At 34.9% G+C, this 19,465-nt stretch overlaps 1 protein-coding gene across 2 annotated transcripts in view; it reads left to right on the top strand.

The window, feature by feature from the left end:
• The first annotated feature begins 4,828 nt into the window (after window positions 1-4,828).
• The window catches only part of LPCAT (lysophosphatidylcholine acyltransferase), a 343,026-nt gene continuing 328,389 nt past the window's right edge, over window positions 4,829-19,465 (top strand). For both annotated transcript variants that reach the window (XM_069831815.1, XM_069831814.1), the window contains exon 1: window positions 4,829-5,079. In XM_069831815.1, the coding sequence (XP_069687916.1) occupies window positions 4,975-5,079 (105 nt within the window). In that variant the 5' untranslated portion in view covers window positions 4,829-4,974. The remainder of the gene's footprint in view (window positions 5,080-19,465) is intronic.

The following is a 19,465-nucleotide window of genomic DNA, read 5'->3' as shown; positions in this document are numbered from 1 at the left end:
CAAATCTGCAGTGCTCGGGAAAAGTGATACAAATCAGTTTCCACGAACCTTTTTTGATAATTTATTGACAATTTACGGAACATCTGCTCGCTTGGAAAAAAAATACATAAGTATTCCTTCCATTACAATAATTCATACAGAAAAAAATCAAATCGACATAAACTAGTGTAAGTTGTCAATAAATTATCAAAAAAGGTTTGTGGAAACTGACTTATGTCACTTTTCCCGAGCACTGCAGAAATAACAACTAGATTTTAGAGAATCCTTCATATTAGTCCGCCGTCGGTCCCTATCCCAAGCAATATTAATCCAGTCCCTACCATCATATCCCACCTCCCTCAAATCCATTTTAATATTATCCTTCCATCTACGTCTCAACCTCCCCAAAGATCTTTTTCCCTCGGGTCTTCCAAATTAACAATCTACAAGTATTTCTGGCTACATGCCCTGCCCATCTCAAACGTCTGGATTTAATGTTCCAAATTATGTTAGATGAACAATACAATGCGTGCAGTTCTGCGTTGTGTAACTTTCTCCATTCTCATGTAACTTCATCCCTCTTAGCCCCAAATATATTCCTAAGCACCTTAGCGTCTGATCCTCTCTCAAAGTGAGAGTCCAAGTTTCACAACCATACAGAACAACCAGCAGTAATTATAACTGTTTTATAAATTTTTCATTTTTTTAGAGCAGACTGGATGACAAAATATTACAATGATGTGCCGAAGTACATAATTATGGATGACAAAAGCTTCTCAACTGAATAATAACAGGCGTTTCCCGTATTTATTCTGCGTTTAATTTCCTCTCGAGGGTCATTTATATTTATTACTGTTGCTCCAAGATATTTGAATTTTTCGATCTTTCCAAAGGATAAATTTACAATTTTTATATTTCCATTTCGTACAATGTTCTGGTCACGAGACGTAATCATGTGCTTTGTCTTTTTGGGATTTACTTATAAATTCATCTCATTACTTGCTTCAAGGCTATAATTTTAATAATAATAATAATAATAATAATAATAATAATTATTATTATTATTATTATTATTATTATTATTATTATTATTATTATTATTATTGTAGTTATAGGCATTACGACGAAGTGAAGAGAAGCGAATAGATGTGTTTGAAATGAAGATTTTGAGAAGAATGGAACGTGTGAAGTGAACAGACAGAATAAGAGATAAAGCTGTGTTGGAATGAGTGGATGAAGAAGGAATGATGCTGAAACTGATCAGGAAGAGGAAAAGGAATTGATTGGGTTACGGGCTGAGAAGAAACTGAGGTCCTGAAATACCCTGTATATGATTTGCAATTCCTAAATATTTTCCGTCTGTTGGACCCTGCGACATTAAAATTGCAAACTGTAGGCTATATACAGTTTACAGAGAACGCAGCTTCCCTTCGATTCTCAGACCTCTAGACTTAATTGCTTATCTTAATGTGAAGGTTGTACGTACTAACATATACAAAAATGTACAGTAGTGGCAAAGAAAACCGGACCGACGGAATAATCAAGAGTGGCAAAGAAAACCGGACCGACGGAATAATCAAAGTCCCCGAAATGAGCCACTGCGCATGCCACGCCCGCATTCACAAGATAGCGAGTAATCTATCGAAATTGTTGTAGTTTCGACTGCTGACGTAGCCCATTTCGAAAACCATTAGAAAATAAGCTGGTAAGAGTCATGTTCTGGGAATAATAAGTGAATTAAGTAGTAAAATATCGCTGCAATCAAAAAGTATTGGGAATAATTTTGAATAAGGAACAAAAAAAAGTTTCCTTCCCAGGTAGGATTCGAACCACGAAAGTCTTAGTTACCAGTCTATCGTGCTTTCACTGTCAACAAGCCTCTGAAATCAGCTACAAGTGTCGGTCTGGTTTCTTTTTTTGCCATTACTGTACACTAGAGACTAGACTCTCGATAATCCAGCACTCAGTATTCCGGCCTCTCAATTATCCGTCCTCCTTCTAGTGTACTTAATTTCAATTCTACTGTAATAGGTTTCTGGAAAATTTGCACCATATGCATTACTGTATTATTTATATACGTATGTATCCCTCGACCATGTGTACAACATCTAGTTTCGATTTAGATGTGAAAGTGATGTTGTTGGCGTAACTTACAATATTAAATGTAGTAGTAGTAGTAGTAGTAGTAGTAGTAGTAGTAGTAGTAGTAGTAGTAGTAGTAGTAGTAGTAGTAGTAGTAGTAGTAGTAGTAGCAGCAGCAGCATCAACAGCAGCAGCAGCTTGCCTGGCAGAGTTAAGGCCATGAGGCCTTCTCTTCCACTCAACCAGGTTTCAATAATATACATGAAATACAAAATTAGATTACAAAACATCACAAAAGAAAATACCTTAGAAATTACATAAAATATAGTAGAAAATTACAATAGTCAAGATCAGTTACATAATATAAAATTACAAATAGTCAAGATCGGTTACATAATATATAAAATAATGTAGAAAATTACACATAATCAAAATCAGTTACATAACATAAGGGGAATATACACACTCATACACACACACACACACACACACACAAACACTCAATTTATAAGAGCTAAAACGCTCGAGATAAATTCGACGATTAATTCACTTGAGATATATTATACAGTTAATATACTAATAGGAGAATACATGTGGGTTACAAAACATAAAATGTTGATTAGCAAAGTCGTACTAAATGGCATACAAATACAAATGATTAAGTAATATATCAAGATAATAAAAAAAGAAAAGAAAAAAAAAGAAGAGAGAGGAGAAAAAAATAACAACTTGGTCATTTAAGACTATTTAGAAACTTCCGCAAGAGTCTAGTTCTGTTCATTAAAAACATATTTAGAAACTTCCGCAAGTCTAGTTCTGTTCATTAAAAACATATTTAGAAACTTCTGCAAGAGTCTAGTTCTGTTCATTAAAAACATATTTAGAAACTTCCGCAAGAGTCTAGTTCTGTTCATTAAAAACATATTTAGAAACTTCCGCAAGAGTCTAGTTCTGTCCATTAAAAACATATTTAGAAACTTCCGCAAGAGTCTAGTTCTGTGCATTAAAAACATTTCTAAGTAGAGTGTACTTAAAAGATTTTAGACTCCGACTGCTCCTGATTTCCTGTGACAAAGAATTCCAGGAACGAGCTGCGTGTATTGTGAAGGAAGCGGAGTAGAGAGATGTTTGATGGAGTGGAATTGATAGAACAAGGTAGTGAGATTTTTACTCTCACAAGGGAATTATCCCAGGTCGTGTAGCTTGAATTTAATGAAAATGCATATGTAAGCCAATTTTCGTTCGTTAAGAAACAGTGGTGATAGTCGTTCGTTTCGCTTTTTCCTCGTTTACGAAATATAATGGCTTGAAAATCGATGTTACTTATGCCGCTTCTTGCGCGCACTCGGATTCTCATAGTTCCGCGACATCGTAACACAGCTCCCGCATCCGGCACACTCACTAATCCGACACCTCTCTGTGCAAGGAATGGCCGGATTAGCAACAGTCTACTGTGATATCAACCTGTCAAGAGTGTTACTCAATGCTGTCAACCCCCACCTGTCAGGAACTACAATTCTTGGCATTGCCAACCAAGCAAATGCCGCAAAAAGTGTCACACATATTTTACGTATGATGTAATCAAAAAGTAATTTATTCATTACTAAAATGTAGCATTAAAAATCTCAGTTTTATGTTGGGGGGAGTTTTAGGGAAAAAAAGATAATGTTTCGAAAAAACAAAATGTAAAATGTATACTTTATTCAATGTTGTGTATGTGTAGGCCTTATACATATATTCACACTGCAAATGGGCAAATACCCGGTGGCAGTGGTAACTAATTGCACTCAATAATAAACACAATTAATAATAAATTAATAATAATAGTAATAACAATAATAATAATACGATTTATTTAAAATCATCCGTCCTCAAGTGAGGCTGAGCACTGGGATCTGGAATTAACAAACATAAAAGATAAAGGGAAATGAAATGAGCAAAATAATGATTCGATTTGTACATTAAAACAAAAATTTACGTGTTAACATACAGATGATAGTGTAGAATTTGAAGAGAGGCCTTCAGAATTTCCATTACAATCTTCTGAACCTCATAAAAGGGAATTTTAACAATAATAATAGTATAATAATATTATACTAAATGAAGCAAGATCACGTAAAATAACATATGAAGTATATCTAATAATTAGATACAAATTATTTGTATCTTATCCCTAAGTTCGAACTAAAACCCACGAGTAATATATGTTCATACATGCACAAGTACAGTACCTTTCATTTCGCTGTCAACTCACTCACTGAACTACGATACATTTCACTGATACTATCCTGATTTCACTAACACTTCAAAAACATTTCACTGTTCAAATACTTTGCTCTACCACTATAAACTATAAAACTTCACTGACACAACACACTTCTTCACTGATACAACACTTCAAATAACAAAACATCAATAACAATTACACCCTTTAAATAGTGTGCATAATATACTACCGTCTATTAGTAAAGTCCTTAAGCCTATTTTTAAATGCATTTTTGGTTATGTTGGTTGTATATTCGCACCTACTTTTGAATACATCGTGTTTTTCGCACTATATAGTTAAATTGACTTTCATTTCTCTGTGTAAATATAACGAAACTGAACTGCACAGCTACTTTCGTGTCTGTGTCACGGTTTTTTCCTTAAATTAGGACATAGTAAAGCTTCACGCTTTAATTTTGTTAAGTTGAGAGACCTGCCTTAAGCTGCTCCCTACCACATCGAACATAGTGGTGACGTCTGCCGGTGGGTTTAAGAATCAATATCGGCTCAGGAAAGGCAGCATTGGTGTAGATGTTGCGCGCGGAGACAGAAGTGGGTTATGAGTGTGTGATACTTTCAGTGGTTCTTACAGTATTATGTCAAAACTCTCATTTTAAATTTTAGTCTGGAAAACTGTCTCGTTTCATCATGAACGGAAAAGTGCATACGGCAGACGAATTGCCAATTCCTCCGGATTTATTAAATCCATTTGTCCATCGTCTGGAACTGTCAACGACATACGACAAGATAAAAGTGAGTAGACTGTCCTATTTAAATCATTACTAAGAACACACGTTATATTTAACAAAATAACAGAAGTTCTTGCTTTCTGTAAAGAAGCTACAGTTATCTCCAAACTATGTATAAGTAGATAAACTTTCTCTCAGAAAGTTCTTGAAAACTTCATCATATTACACACCTCCTTTCAGGATGTTAGCTTATGAAAATGAACAGATAAAGTGTGTTAAATTTGCTTTAATATTCAATTCCTGATAAAAATGTATTTTCAAATGACAGTCGTGTCATACAGTTTAGAAATTAAAATAAGTATTTATACAGAATGTAATTTTACACCAATATAAATAAATACACGTCAACTGTTCATTTTTATAAGCTAACATCAGAAAAGGTTTCATTACAAATATATATACAGGGTGATCCGTAAAATGTCATTAATGTCAATGTGTTATTCTTTGAGATGATTCAAACAAAAAATGTTAATACAATTTTGCTCGTTTTTGCTTCCTTTTCGAGAGAAAAAAATTGTTTTGTGTGAAACATTTCATAGCGTGTTTTGGCAAAACCATTGATTTAATTCCCAATATACTCAGTCAATTTAAGAGAGCAGTGGATTATGATAATAAATTATAGAATAAATTTTAGTTTTGTCCTTTAAAGTTTAAATGTGCAGTAATTTGATCCTAACAAATGTAACATTTTAAAATTCTTTAGCAGAACGAAAAGTTATATTTGTTCTTATAAAATTTCTGCACATTTAAAGGACAAAACTAAATTTTTTAAATCACTTATTATAATATACTGCTCTCTTAAACTGACAGAGTAAATTAGAAATTAAATCAATGACTTTCCCAAAACACGCAGTGAAATGTTTAATCTCGAAAAGGAAGCAAAATTGTATTAAACTTTTTTGTTTGAAATATCTCAAAGAATAACCCCCTGAAATTAATGACATTACTTACGTTTCACTCTGTGTATGTAATTTCCATCTATATACATTTCGGAATACAAGACAGATTATGAAATTTCTAAGAACATTATGGGAAAAAAATAATTTGCATACAAAGTTTAGAATTTTTATTTAAAAGGAGTGTGATGCCCTATTTCCCCTCCAAAATGTCTAACAATATTTCTGAAGTCGGTTCATTATGTACTTTATGTTACTATTAATTTTTCGTTATATTTATTTGTGTATATGTATGTTTTACTTAATGATAATTGACACATTTGAAATATCGAAGAGGAAAAATAAAATGGTAGTGAGAATTTAAGCACAACTATAAGAAGTTAGTAACCGAATTATCCTCTCACAAACAAAGAGGGATATGTTGTTACTTTTTTTTCCCAGTTCCCTCTAAAGAGTTAGGTTACAAGTTTTATGTAGAGTCTTACACAAAACATACAAAGAAACTTCAGACTTAAGTTACCGGTATTTGAATTTAATGTGTGTTAATGTTTTATAATGTAAAATGTCATATAATGAAATTCAATTTCTTCAAATATAAATAGTAATTAGGACATAAATGTACGGTATATGAGAAAAGATTATTGTACAATATAGTAGTGTTTACAGTTACAGTAACAACGTTTATATCTTCTTAGAGTTCAGTCACATTAGATGCTGCGATCGAGATGCTGCGCCGGAAAAGAGATAGAAAACTATTGTTTCCTGTCTATTCGTATAGGATGCAGTCATCTAGAATGCAAAATGCAGTTACGTTCAGATTATTTTCAAAGTGTTCGGAAGTGTTTTTTGTATTCTTCAAAATGGAGAGCAGTGTTTCCAGTCATTCACTTCAGCAAGCTGATGAGATAATATCGTCGTTGTTTTTATAAAACCTCAATGACTTAGAGACCGGATTTTAAAGGGAAAATTTTTCATCAAAAAGGGACAAAAAAGAGAAAGTTATAGCCAAAAAAAAAGGACTTGAAAAAAAGACTATATTACTCCCCAAAACACACTTCAACACGTTCATGGATATACATGGCACACAACAACAACCAAATTTCTTGGCTTAAAAATCGATGTGTTAAATTGGAAAAAAATCATATTAAAGAAATTACCACCCAAACTAAATTCAGCTTGTTTTGCTATTAGATCTATGCAAAAGATAGTAAATATCAATACCTCAAAAAAAAAATATACTTTGCATACTTCCACTCGGTAATGAGTTTTGGAATAATATTCTGGGGAAATTCCACAGATAGTAACAATATATTTCTATTACAAAAAAGAGTAATTAGAATAATAGTAGGTGCCAAATCTAGGGAATCGTGTAGGGCTATTTAAAAAAAAAACTACAAATAATGCCCATGGCTTGTCCAGTATATCTCTTCATTAATAATCTTCCTCGTATGTAATCGTGAAAACTTTGTAACTAATTCAACAGTTCATAGCATAAATACACGTCAAAAAATGACTTTCATACTCCATCGGCAAGTCTATCGTGCTATCAAAAAGGAGTGCGTTATATGGCAGTAAAAATTTTTAATAGCCTCCCTATCGATATAAAAAATGGAACTCAAAACATAAAATGATTTAGGGCCAAATTAAAGAAGTACCTAATTTCTCACACCTTCTATTCTGTAGGTGAATTCACGACCTAGTAGACTATATTGTAAATCTCGTCTATATATATTTCATCTAGACTGTGACTATAAATTAAGATTTTATAATAGTATTAAGTTTTTTGACTTGTTCCATATTCTAGCTGTAAGCATGTGTGAATACCATGGAATGTTAATAAATACAATACAATACAGTACACACAATCTTATATTTATCTCTTCGCAACATAAGGAAAGTGTTGTATTTAATATAGTCAAAAAAGGACTATATTACTCCCTCAAAAGAGTGCTATTTTATTTGAAAACACACTTCAACACATTCATGGATACACATAGCATACACAACCTTATATTGATCGCTTCACAACATAAGGAAAGTGTTATATTTGATCACATTCAACATTTCAGTATGTTTCAATATGATTCTGCCTCTTTGAATGCGGAATGTCTTTATAAACAGAAAATGACCGCTCAACATCAACTGAAACCAGAGGTGAAAATTTTCTTTTTATCCTGAACTCTAAATCTGCACACTTTAATAGTTTTTCAATGTCTGGAATCAGACGAACGGCCACCGGTGTGGCTCAGTCGGTTAAGGCGCTTGCCTGCCGATCTGAAGATGCTCTCGGGCGCGGGTTCGATTCCCGCTAGGGTTGATTACCTGGTTGGGTTTTTTCCTAGGTTTTCCCCAACCGTAAGGTGAATGCCAGGTAATCTATGGCGAATCACCGGCCTCATCTCGCCAGATACCATCTCGCTATCACCAATCTCATCGACGCTAAATAACCTCGTAGTTGATACAGCGTCGTTAAATAACCAAATAAGAAAAATCAGAAGAAGAACGATATTTATTTTCGCTTGCTTAGGAAGTTATAGGCCTATCGGAAAACATATAGGAAAATTATCTAAATGTTTGCGATATTCTGTCAAAAAAGGACCAAAATAAGAGATGTTTTTTTTAAAAAAAGGGGAAAAAAGGGATTACGGACTAAAAAAGGGAAGACAAAATCATATAATTTGGTCGGTGGAAGATAGTTTTGAACATCGTAATTAATCATGTTTCGTGTTGAAATAAAAAAAAAAAAAAAAAAAAAAGGGATTCCCTTTATATCCGGTTTCTATCAATGACAATACAGAAAATGATTTTGGGTAAAGCCACAGTATTTGTGTGTTACGTATGGGACATTTTGCAATACATTTTCTTGAACTGAAATATAATTTACAGTTTTTAAAATTCGGACTTATTAAGTTAATTATAATTGATTGAATTAAATTAGCTCATAAATTAAGTTACTACTTTACCTTATAGGTTAATCTAAATTTAAATAAATATGTAGTCTACTAGTCGTTAAAATTGAAGAATATTGCTGGAGAATCTTTTAAGTGTAGTTTGTAATTTAAATATGTATTGTATTGATTAAGGCTGGTTGAGTGGAAGAGAAGGCCTTATGCCAGCGAAAATAAAACATTATTATTATTATTATTATTATTATTATTATTATTATTATTATTATTATTATTATTATTATTATTATTATTATAATTCAACAGAATGTGTGTCTGTATTTTTAAAAACTGTAAATTATATTCCAGTTCAAGACAATGTATGTATTGCAAAATGTCCCATACGTAACACAAATACTGTGGCTGTACCCTTTTTCAGGAGAAAGAAAAAATTAATTAAAATCAACGGGCGTACATAAGAATATGAAATAATTCCATACAAAACGTTGGTGAATATTTTAACATCGAGGATCAGTGTAGGCCTATTGATTTTTAATTATTTTTTTTCTTCCCCCTGAAAAATTAAGTACTTTCTTTATTGTCACATAGGAGGTTTCATAAAAACAACGACGATATGCTCTATCCCTTTCAAAATCGTATCTGCATTCGACTTCTTTCTAAACTTGTCCTCTTGCATTGTCATGTCATGTACTTTCTCTCTTTACTTGTATTCCTTGTCAAACTTTCCCAACTGACGGTTTCTTACTGTATCTCTCAGATTCGAATAGATCTGGAATTAATCGTCAGTAGAGATTTGAGGTTGTGACGTATGTTTTTTCCTTGTACGTCTGTTGTTTTCAGAAACACGCATTCCATAGGTACTTTATTGTCGCTATTTAATCATTTCGCCAATTACGAATTCCCTTCGTAATTGAAAAGGGCTATTAACTCATCAATTCTTCTTCATCATCATCATCATCATCATCATCATCATCATCATCATCATCATCATCATCATCATCATCATCATCATCCCTTCCCGTTCCTTTTTCCAATCGAGCTATCAAATCAAGAATTCTCTATGTCGATGGCTAAGAAGTGATACCTCGTATCTGTAAAAATGGACATTTAGTTTAACTACATTATTATTATGTTCACAAAATTGGAAAGTTGACTAATATGTTGTCCTTGAGTAGAAGATCTTGCAAAGCAGAAGCATAATATATATAAAGTTCGTCTGTTTTGAGAATAATTAATTTTTAAAACAGATTTTTTATTCACCTGTAAATTTACAGGTTCTAGATACGATTTCTTAGCCTTTGATATGCTGTGTTAGTTATTACCAGGGAAAGGATTTATATGTAAATACATATTTACTTATAAAGCTAATATAATTTATATTTTGCATTATCTTTATGTTTCACAATGTGTAGGGTTGAAAAATCGTACTTTTATTTTCCATATTTTTCCATATTTTAGAGTTTAGTACATATTTTCGTTAATTTCCATATATTTTCCATATTTCATATAAAACAGTCCATATTATATTAGGTTTAACAATAAAACAAAACAAAATTCCATTAACTTTTAAAAATACATTTCAACAATAGAGATTTAAACACATGTTCAGTAATCCCTTTAACATCAGAGTTATTTGAAAATTAGCAGTCCTATCAACAATGGGAAAGTAAGTTACAAAACTGTATTAATTTAATTTAAAATTTTTAACAGACTTCAGTTGTGCAGCTCAACAGTTAAATGCCAGTCAGAGTACACATAGGTTCAGTTTTGTAAATCATACTATAAAGACGGTAAATATGCCAAAAGTACGTCATTCAGTCAATTTAAAATCAAAACTAACAAGTTACATTTCAGAATTTAAAGAAGATGGTTTATCAACTGACAATAAAATATTATTTTGTAATTTGTGTCAGTGTGCAGTATCATCTACACAAAAGTTCCTGGTGCAACAACACATTACAACTAGTAAACATCAGGCCAACAAACAACTAAATTCCAAGCAGAGACAATTGTTTTTAACACAACCAACAACATCGAATGTAAGATCTGAGTTTAACATCGACCTGTGCCGTTCTCTCATCTCTGCTGATATTCCTCTCTACAAACTAAAGAATAAGGTCTTCAGGGAATTCCTTGAAAAATATACTCAACATACAATCCCGGATGAGTCAACACTTAGGAAGACGTATGCTCCATCCATCTACGATGAGACAATACAGAAGATAAGAGATGAAATTAAAGATAGTTCAATTTGGGTTTCCATTGATGAGACTCCCGACAAAGAAGGTAGACTTGTTGGTAATGTAGTTATCGGTTTGTTAAGTGAACAATATTCTGAACGAATTCTTTTACATTGTGATGTTCTAGAAAAGTGCAATAACAAAACTATAGTTAAACTGTTCAACGAAGCTATGGGTATCCTGTGGCCAAAGGGTATTATGTACGATAATGTGTTATTCTTTATTAGCGATGCTGCCCCTTATATGGTCAAAGCTGGACAAGCATTATCTGTTGTATATCCTAAATTGACTCATTTTACTTGTGTGGCGCATGCATTTCATCGTGTGGCAGAAGTGGTCAGAGACAATTTCCCTAAAGTAGATTTGTTGATTTCATCAGTGAAAAAAGTATTTCTCAAAGCTCCCAGTAGAGTTAACGTGTTGAAAGAAATGTACCCTGAAATTCCATTGCCACCAAAGCCAATTTTAACTAGATGGGGTACATGGCTAGAAGCAGTTGAATATTATGCCGAACATATAGACTCTATTAACAATGTTCTCCTTGCATTGGACTCTGAAGATGCAGTCTCAATTGATACTGCGAAAACAGTTACCTGTGACATAAGTGTGAAGAATGACTTAGCTCACATTCAGCATACATTTTCATGCATCATAAAAACGCTCAAAAGTCTCCAAAATAGGCACCTTTCACTATCTGAAAGTTTTGAAATTATAAATAGTACTGTGGAACAACTGAATCGTGGTAGAGGTAAAGTTGCAGATGCAGTAAGAGCTAAGGTGGACACTGTACTTTCAAAAAACCCTGGATATGAAGAACTACAAAAGGTTGTTGCTGTGATGAGTGGTGAATCAACAGTGAAGATTAACTTGGACTTATCCCCAGCAGACATTGTGAAATTGAATTATGTACCAGTTACTTCTTGTGACGTCGAACGCTCTTTTAGTCAGTATAAATCTATCCTCAGAGACAATAGAAGAAGATTCACTTTTCAGCACTTGAAAGAAATGTTTGTACCCTATTGTTATGGTAACAGACAATAAAAATTGTGTTTTGTTGAAATTACATTGGAAGATAAGGTACGTCCATTATATTTTTTGTTTAGTTTGATTAAAATGTACCAATATTTAACGTACATAGTCATTTTTTTATAATTTTAAGTCCATATTTAATTCCATATTTTGGTAAAAATCCATATTTAATTCCATATTTTGGTAAAAATAACTACATATATATTTACATATTTCATATATTTTTAGTCCATATAAATCCGTTCCCTGGTTATTACATTATTTCAGGTGATTTCATTCAGTACCGATTTTCTCCTGTGGCTCAACGATAGCGTTTCTAGCTTTGAATTTAGCAAATTCGTTTTTGAGTCCCAGAAAAGCGTAAATTCATCTTCATTCCTTTGAAATAGGACATGTTTTGTTTATATTTTTGTTGTATGTTAACTTAAGCAGTGATCTTGTGTTATGCCGAGCACATGGTCATAGTCTGCTACTTGTGAATGTCTAATATTTGTTCATTAACTTCACAAGAGTGGGGATGAAATGGGCCTAGAATTAATTTCTCAAGATAAATATTAAGATGATGACTGTGATAATGTTGACAACGACGCACGACAACAATACAATACGATGACGATATTGACAAATATGATTAATTTGACTATAACAAATACGACGATGGTGACGAATATGACGATCGCAATGACAGTGGCGAATACTACAATGATAACGAATATTACAATGAAGAATATGACGACCGCAATGACGATGACGAATACTATGATGGTTACGAATATTACGATGAAGAATACGACGACCGCAATGACGATGACGAATATTACGATGAAGAATACGACGACCGAAATGACGATGACGAATACTACGATAATGACGAATACGACGACCGCAATGACGGTGACGAATATTACGATGAAAAATACAACTGCAATGACGATGACGAATACTACGATGACTACGAATATTACGAAGAATACGACCGCAATGACGATGACGAATACTACGATGGTGACGAATATTACGATGAAGAAGACGACCGCAATGACGACGAATACTACGATGGTGACGAATATTACGATGAAGAATACGACGATCGCAATGACGATGACGAATACTACGATGAAGAAAACGACGACCGCAATGACGATAACGAATACTACGATGGTGACGAATATTACGATGAAGAATACGACCGCAATGACGACGAATACTACGATGATGAATATTACGATGAATACGACGACCGCAATGACGATGACGAATACTACGATGGTGACGAATATTACGATGAAAAATACGACCGCAATGACGATGACGAATACTACGATGGTGACGGAATATTACGATGAAGAATACGACCACAATGACGATGAGGAATACTAGATGACGAATATTACGATGAAGAATACGACGACCGCAATGACGATGACGAATACTACGATGATGAATATTACGAAGAAGAATACGACCGCAATGACGATGATGAATACTATGATGGTGACGAATATTACGATGAAGAATACGACCGCAATGACGATGACGAATACTACGATGGTGACGAATATTACGATGAAGAATACGACGATCGCAATGACGATGATGAATACTACGATGATGACGAATATTACGAAGAAGAATACCATCACAATGACGATGACGAATATTACGATGAAGAAAACGACGACCGCAATGACGATGACGAATACTATGATGGTGACGAATATTACGATGAAGAATACGACGGCCGCAATGACGATGACGAATACTGTGATGACGAATATTACGATGAAGAATACAACCGCAATGACGATGACGAATACTACGATGGTGACAAATATTACGATGAAAAATACGACGACCGCAATGACAATGACGAATACTACGATGGTGATGGATAGGACGCCGGTGACGACGGATGTGATGGCGACGAAATGGATAATCACTAAATAAATATGTCTGTGGGAAACTTATTTGCCTTGGTCAGGGAACGTCTATATTTAAATGACATTTCCGCTGCAACCAATTAATACATAATACTGTAGCAACTTGTGATAAGAGCAAACCGGAACACGAAATCCCATAGTGACCTTCATTCATTTACAGTCCTGTAATACGGTTCTGTATAACTCGCCACAAATACTCTGTGGTGTGCTGCACATGCAAGGAAACGCGTGTTAGTGTATAATACTATTATACCTGTTCGTTTTGCGGATCGGAGACCGACTAAAGCGATCAAATTATGTTGATGTTTTCCCTGATTTTATCAGTTCCGTGTAGCATAGACTGTAGATCACGCAACGATCCATGGCCGGTGAAAAACATTAATACGAGCTTAAAAGCGAAATATTGTGACAGCAGTGTAACGGTACATCTCGTACAGCCAGTTTAGGACTGCAGTTCGTTAAAACTAGTTGAACTAATCTCGACAAGACACGTTTATTCACAAATTATTTACGGTATCTTTTAATTCTTTCTTCCGACATAATACCATTATTTGTGATGTCTTCACAAATTTGTAATATATTTTTTAATTGATGCACTGTAGAAGAGATACCGCTATGGAATTAATTGTACACAACACATCGGACGATCTACAGTATTTTGAAAATTCATCAACTTTAATAAATAGGTCTACTTTTTTATTCGGTTGACGTGTCGGCTTCTCGAGCAACAGTGTTGTTCTATAGATTCTGAGCGCCCTAGACGCTGACATTACGGGATTCTTCACTAATGGATTCGAACATATTTCATGCAACTATCGCACAATAAATACTTGTTCGTCTCTTGAAGTAGGACCATATCGAATCAGTTATGAACATGATGACTTCCGAAGTCTCAAAATTGCCATATCTCCAGCATTGCTTTGCTTTTCGTTCTAAAGTGGCGGACAGTTTTGGTGGACACCCCTGATGTTTGTAAACTCAAGAGTGCAGTTCGCACGCCAACGTAGACACAGATTAGAGCAGCGGCAAGATGAGTTGTTGTCCGAGGCTTAGCACGACTGCAATGTCGCTTACGATACTGAATTAACTACACAGCTAGCTGTAGTGAGTGGCCTACCCCCATGTACTGTGTCACAGATCATGTAACAGTGGCACAATGTGGATGGGGCGTCAGCACGTAGAGCTGAAAACTAGATTCGAGTCTCGGTGCTGGAGAGAGTTTTCCTCTGTTCTATCCATCCTTCATCATTTGATAACGCAGAATTCCTGCACGGAAATATCATAATATGATATGCATAAGTAATCACTTATGGCATATGACTCGGTTAAGAGAGAAGTTTTATATGATATTCTTATTGAATTTGGTATTCTCAAGAAACTAGTTCGAGTAATTAAAATGTGTCTCGGTGAAACATACAGCAGAGTTCGTATAGGTCAGTTTCTGTAAGATTCGTTTCCAATTCACTGTGCGCTAAAGCAAGGAGATGCACTATCACCTTTACTTTTTAACTTCGCTCTAGAATATGCCATTAGGAAAGTCCAGGATAACAGAGACGGTTTGGAATTGAACGGGTTACATCAGCTGCTTGTCTATGCGGATGACGTGAATATGTTAGGAGAAAATCCACAAACGATTAGGGAAAACACGGGAATTTTACTAGAAGCAAGTAAAGAGATAAGTTTGGAAGTAAATCCCGAAAAGACAAAGTATATGATTATGTCTCGTGACGAGAATATTGTACGAAATGGAAATATAAACATTGGAAATTTATCGTTTGAAGAGGTAGAAAAATTCAAATACCTGGGAGCAACAGTGACAAATATAAATGATACTCGGGAGGAATTAAACACAGAATAAATATGGGAAATGCCTGTTATTATTCGGTTGAGAAGCTTTTATCATCATCCAGTCTGCTGTCAAAAAATCTGAACACTAGAATTTATAAAACAGTTATATTACCGGTTGTTCTTTATGGTTGTGAAACTTGGACTCTCACTTTGAGAGAGGAACAGTTCAGGGTGTTTGAGAATAAGGTGCTTAGGAAAATATTTGAGGCTAAGAGGGAAGAAGTTACAGGAGAATGGAGAAAGTTACAAAACACACAACTGCACGCATTGTATTCTTCACCAGACATAATTAGGAACATTAAATCCAGACGTTTGAGATGGGCAGGGCATGTAGCACGTATGGGCGAATCCAGAAATGCATATAGTGTGTTAGTTGGAAGGCCGGAGGGAAAAAGACCTTTGGGGAGGCCGAGACATGGATGGGAAGATAATATTAAAATGGATTTGAGGGCGGTGGGATATGATGGTAAAGACTGGATTAATCTAGCTCAGGATAGGGACCGATGGCGGGCTCATGTGAGGGCGGCAATAAACCTCCGGGTTCCTTAAAAGCCAGTAAGTAAGTAATCACTTAGTGATTTAAGACGGCGCTCATCCCGTCGGATCCCGGCCACTTAGTCACTCGTAATGAGTGCACCTCTGTACATAGTGGGTTGGACATTGTGCTGTACATGAGGATAGGCCAACCACCAAAGGAAAAAAACTTAGAAGTAGAACTTAAACTGAGGGGATTAGATCCGGCATCAGAACTTGAATCCGGTGTGGCTTAGTGGATGGGGCGTCAGCACGTAGAGATGAAAACCCGGGTTCGAGTCCCGGTGCTGGAGAGAATTTTCTTCTGTTCTATCCATCTTTCATCATATGATAACACAGAATTCCTGCACGTAAATATCATATGTACTTCGGTATATCGTAATAATAATAAATAAAACCTTATTTAGTTTACGTACACAAATCTAACATTCACTGAAAACTAATTCCGACGTATTGGGTGAATGAGGACACATTTGCTAGATTCCTACGTTCTTTCATTGCAAGAAAAGTCTATAAATTACCTTGTTATAACACTTTCTGTTGGCCTACTGAATGTATTTTTCTATCAAAAAGGTATTTGTATTCCTATTGATTTTATGTCTCCGTTGTTCTAAGGTCCTTGTGTCATAAACGCAGGCAACAATGCTCAATTTGCATTTATTGCTGCATCAGTAATCCCTGACCTGCTTGCGATACCTTTGTAGTGTGGGAATTGCATCCCAGTTCACAAAGGACGTGGGGAGCTTGTGTTTATGTCACCGGTCTGTATACGTAGATGACTTTCATTGTATTCAGGATCTGAATTTCTCTATTATTATACATTTCTTCAGTATGCAATTCCAATCCAGTTACAAAATAAACTCCAACTACTGTCAGAACTAGAACCCGGATGTTAGGCAAAAATGCCTTTTTTTAAACTGACTATGTATGAAAGAGCTATTAGAGATAAACACGTTTCCACACATTTGAGGACGACAGGCCCAATTTTTACTTTTCCTTTTTTTTTTTTTGCCTATTTTAGCTCCCGTTGTCTATTTTAAGGTTAAATGCCTTTTTTTTTTTAGCATTTTTACGTCGTTATTGTACATGTTCTATATTTTAAGTAATTTAAAATAAACCACACATGAATTATATCAAAAAACAAAAAAGAACGGTTGTACAAATTAAAAATATACATTCACTTCACACAAATATTTGCTGATAATCTTATTCTCTAGCAATACATATGTTTCTAAGAAGTCGTAAACTTTTCTCCCCTACCGATTCCATCTTTTATGTCACTTAACCCTTTCTTACCTATAGATACCATATGGCAATAATTAGCTTTATAGCATTTATATACTTGTGTGTTACATATGAAGGTAAATTTTGCTGGATAACTTCTATTTCAATACATTTTCATCAATATAGTTTTGTTTCAAATGTTGCCACTCCCGTAACTTGGTCCTAATACGGCTATTTGTTTCAACATGGATTGCTTGTAAATTTAATTTGGGTTAGAAAGGGTTAACAAAGATGTTTGAACAGTATAACCCTCAGTGCTCATTTTACTTTATTGGGTTATTTTACGATGCTGTATCAACATCTAGGTTATTTAGCGTCTGAATGAAATGAACGTGATAATGCCGGTGAAATGAGTCCGGGGTCCAACACCGAAAGTTACCCAGCATTTGCTCGTATTGGGTTGAGGGAAAACCCCGGAAAACCAGGTAACTTGCCCCGACCGGGATTCGAACCCGGGCTACCTGGTTTCGCGGCCAGACGCGCTGACCGTTACTCCACAGGTGTGGACCTTCAGTGCTCAGGTCACTTCGGGGTTTACCAGCGAAAGAAAGGGGATGAGGGAAGTATTAAAAGCAAGTCTCCAGGTCCCGTTACTGTTGTCGCTTGCACCCACAAGTCACGCTTTCTTTTAGTCTTTAATCCCTTCTCACACCCCTCTTTTTGAGACAATACAAAGTCTGAAATAAGTTCTTTTTAAGTTTGATCCAATCACTTCAGTAGAAGTAGGAAGATCTTTTTCCATCATGAAAAACGTTCTCTCTGACAGGCGGCTCACTATGACAGTTGACAACTTAAAAAAGCATCTTGTTGCGACATGTAACCAAGGAAAGTGAGTACCGTATGGGATAGTTTATTAAGTATTTGTCTATTTTTTATCTGTTTCCATTAATAATAAATGCCTATTTCACTGCCTATTTTTAGTGCCTATATGTCTGCCTATTTTAACCAAAATAAGTGCCTAAACATCGGAGCTCTAGTCATATCAATAGATACCGAGCGAGCTGGCTCAGACGATAGCGTTTGAGACTCGCATTCGGGAGGTCCCGAGTTCAAAACCCGTGGCCAACCAATCTGGCTGGGATTTTTCAATGGTTTCTCTCGGTTACAAAGACAAATGCCGGATTGGAAATTTACATGTCATGTCTCATCGCCGGTTCAACCACCAATATCATAAATATTAATCAAAATCCATAATCTGTTGCATACATCTGATTGAGGTTCTGGCTGATATGTAGGCCTATACAGGGTGTTTGACTCAAGCCGTTGAAGTGGACACAATTCTTTTCGTCGTAGGAATCCTCTAACTCGCAGCGTTTGTATTTTAGTTTAAGTAACCATTAAAAACGGCTAGAATAATAAGTAGACATAAGTTCGGTGGACTGATTGGTACAATAATTCATACTATGCGTCTGAGTAAAGAAACAAACATTTATAATATGCGGATCTCTCGAAGATAGTTCATGGCTCTTAGCTAGAGTGATGTGTTCGTATGAATGTTTCTACTGTCTGAGAGGGTTCGATATTCGGTCTTTCCTTTCGTACATTTTAATTTCTAACTTCGATTCCAGATGATTCTAGAATACTGTAATTAATACAAATTTAAAATGGAAATACGTAACATCATATGAATAAGAATGTTCCACAGCAATAGCTATAAAAGCTCGAATTCTACTGTCTGTAACCATTCATGGTTCGAATCTTTAAAAAGCAAGA

This window comes from Periplaneta americana, chromosome 7 (genome assembly GCF_040183065.1).
Source record: "Periplaneta americana isolate PAMFEO1 chromosome 7, P.americana_PAMFEO1_priV1, whole genome shotgun sequence".
Lineage (NCBI taxonomy): Eukaryota > Metazoa > Arthropoda > Insecta > Blattodea > Blattidae > Periplaneta > Periplaneta americana.
This window is presented reverse-complemented; position numbering and strand designations above follow the sequence as displayed.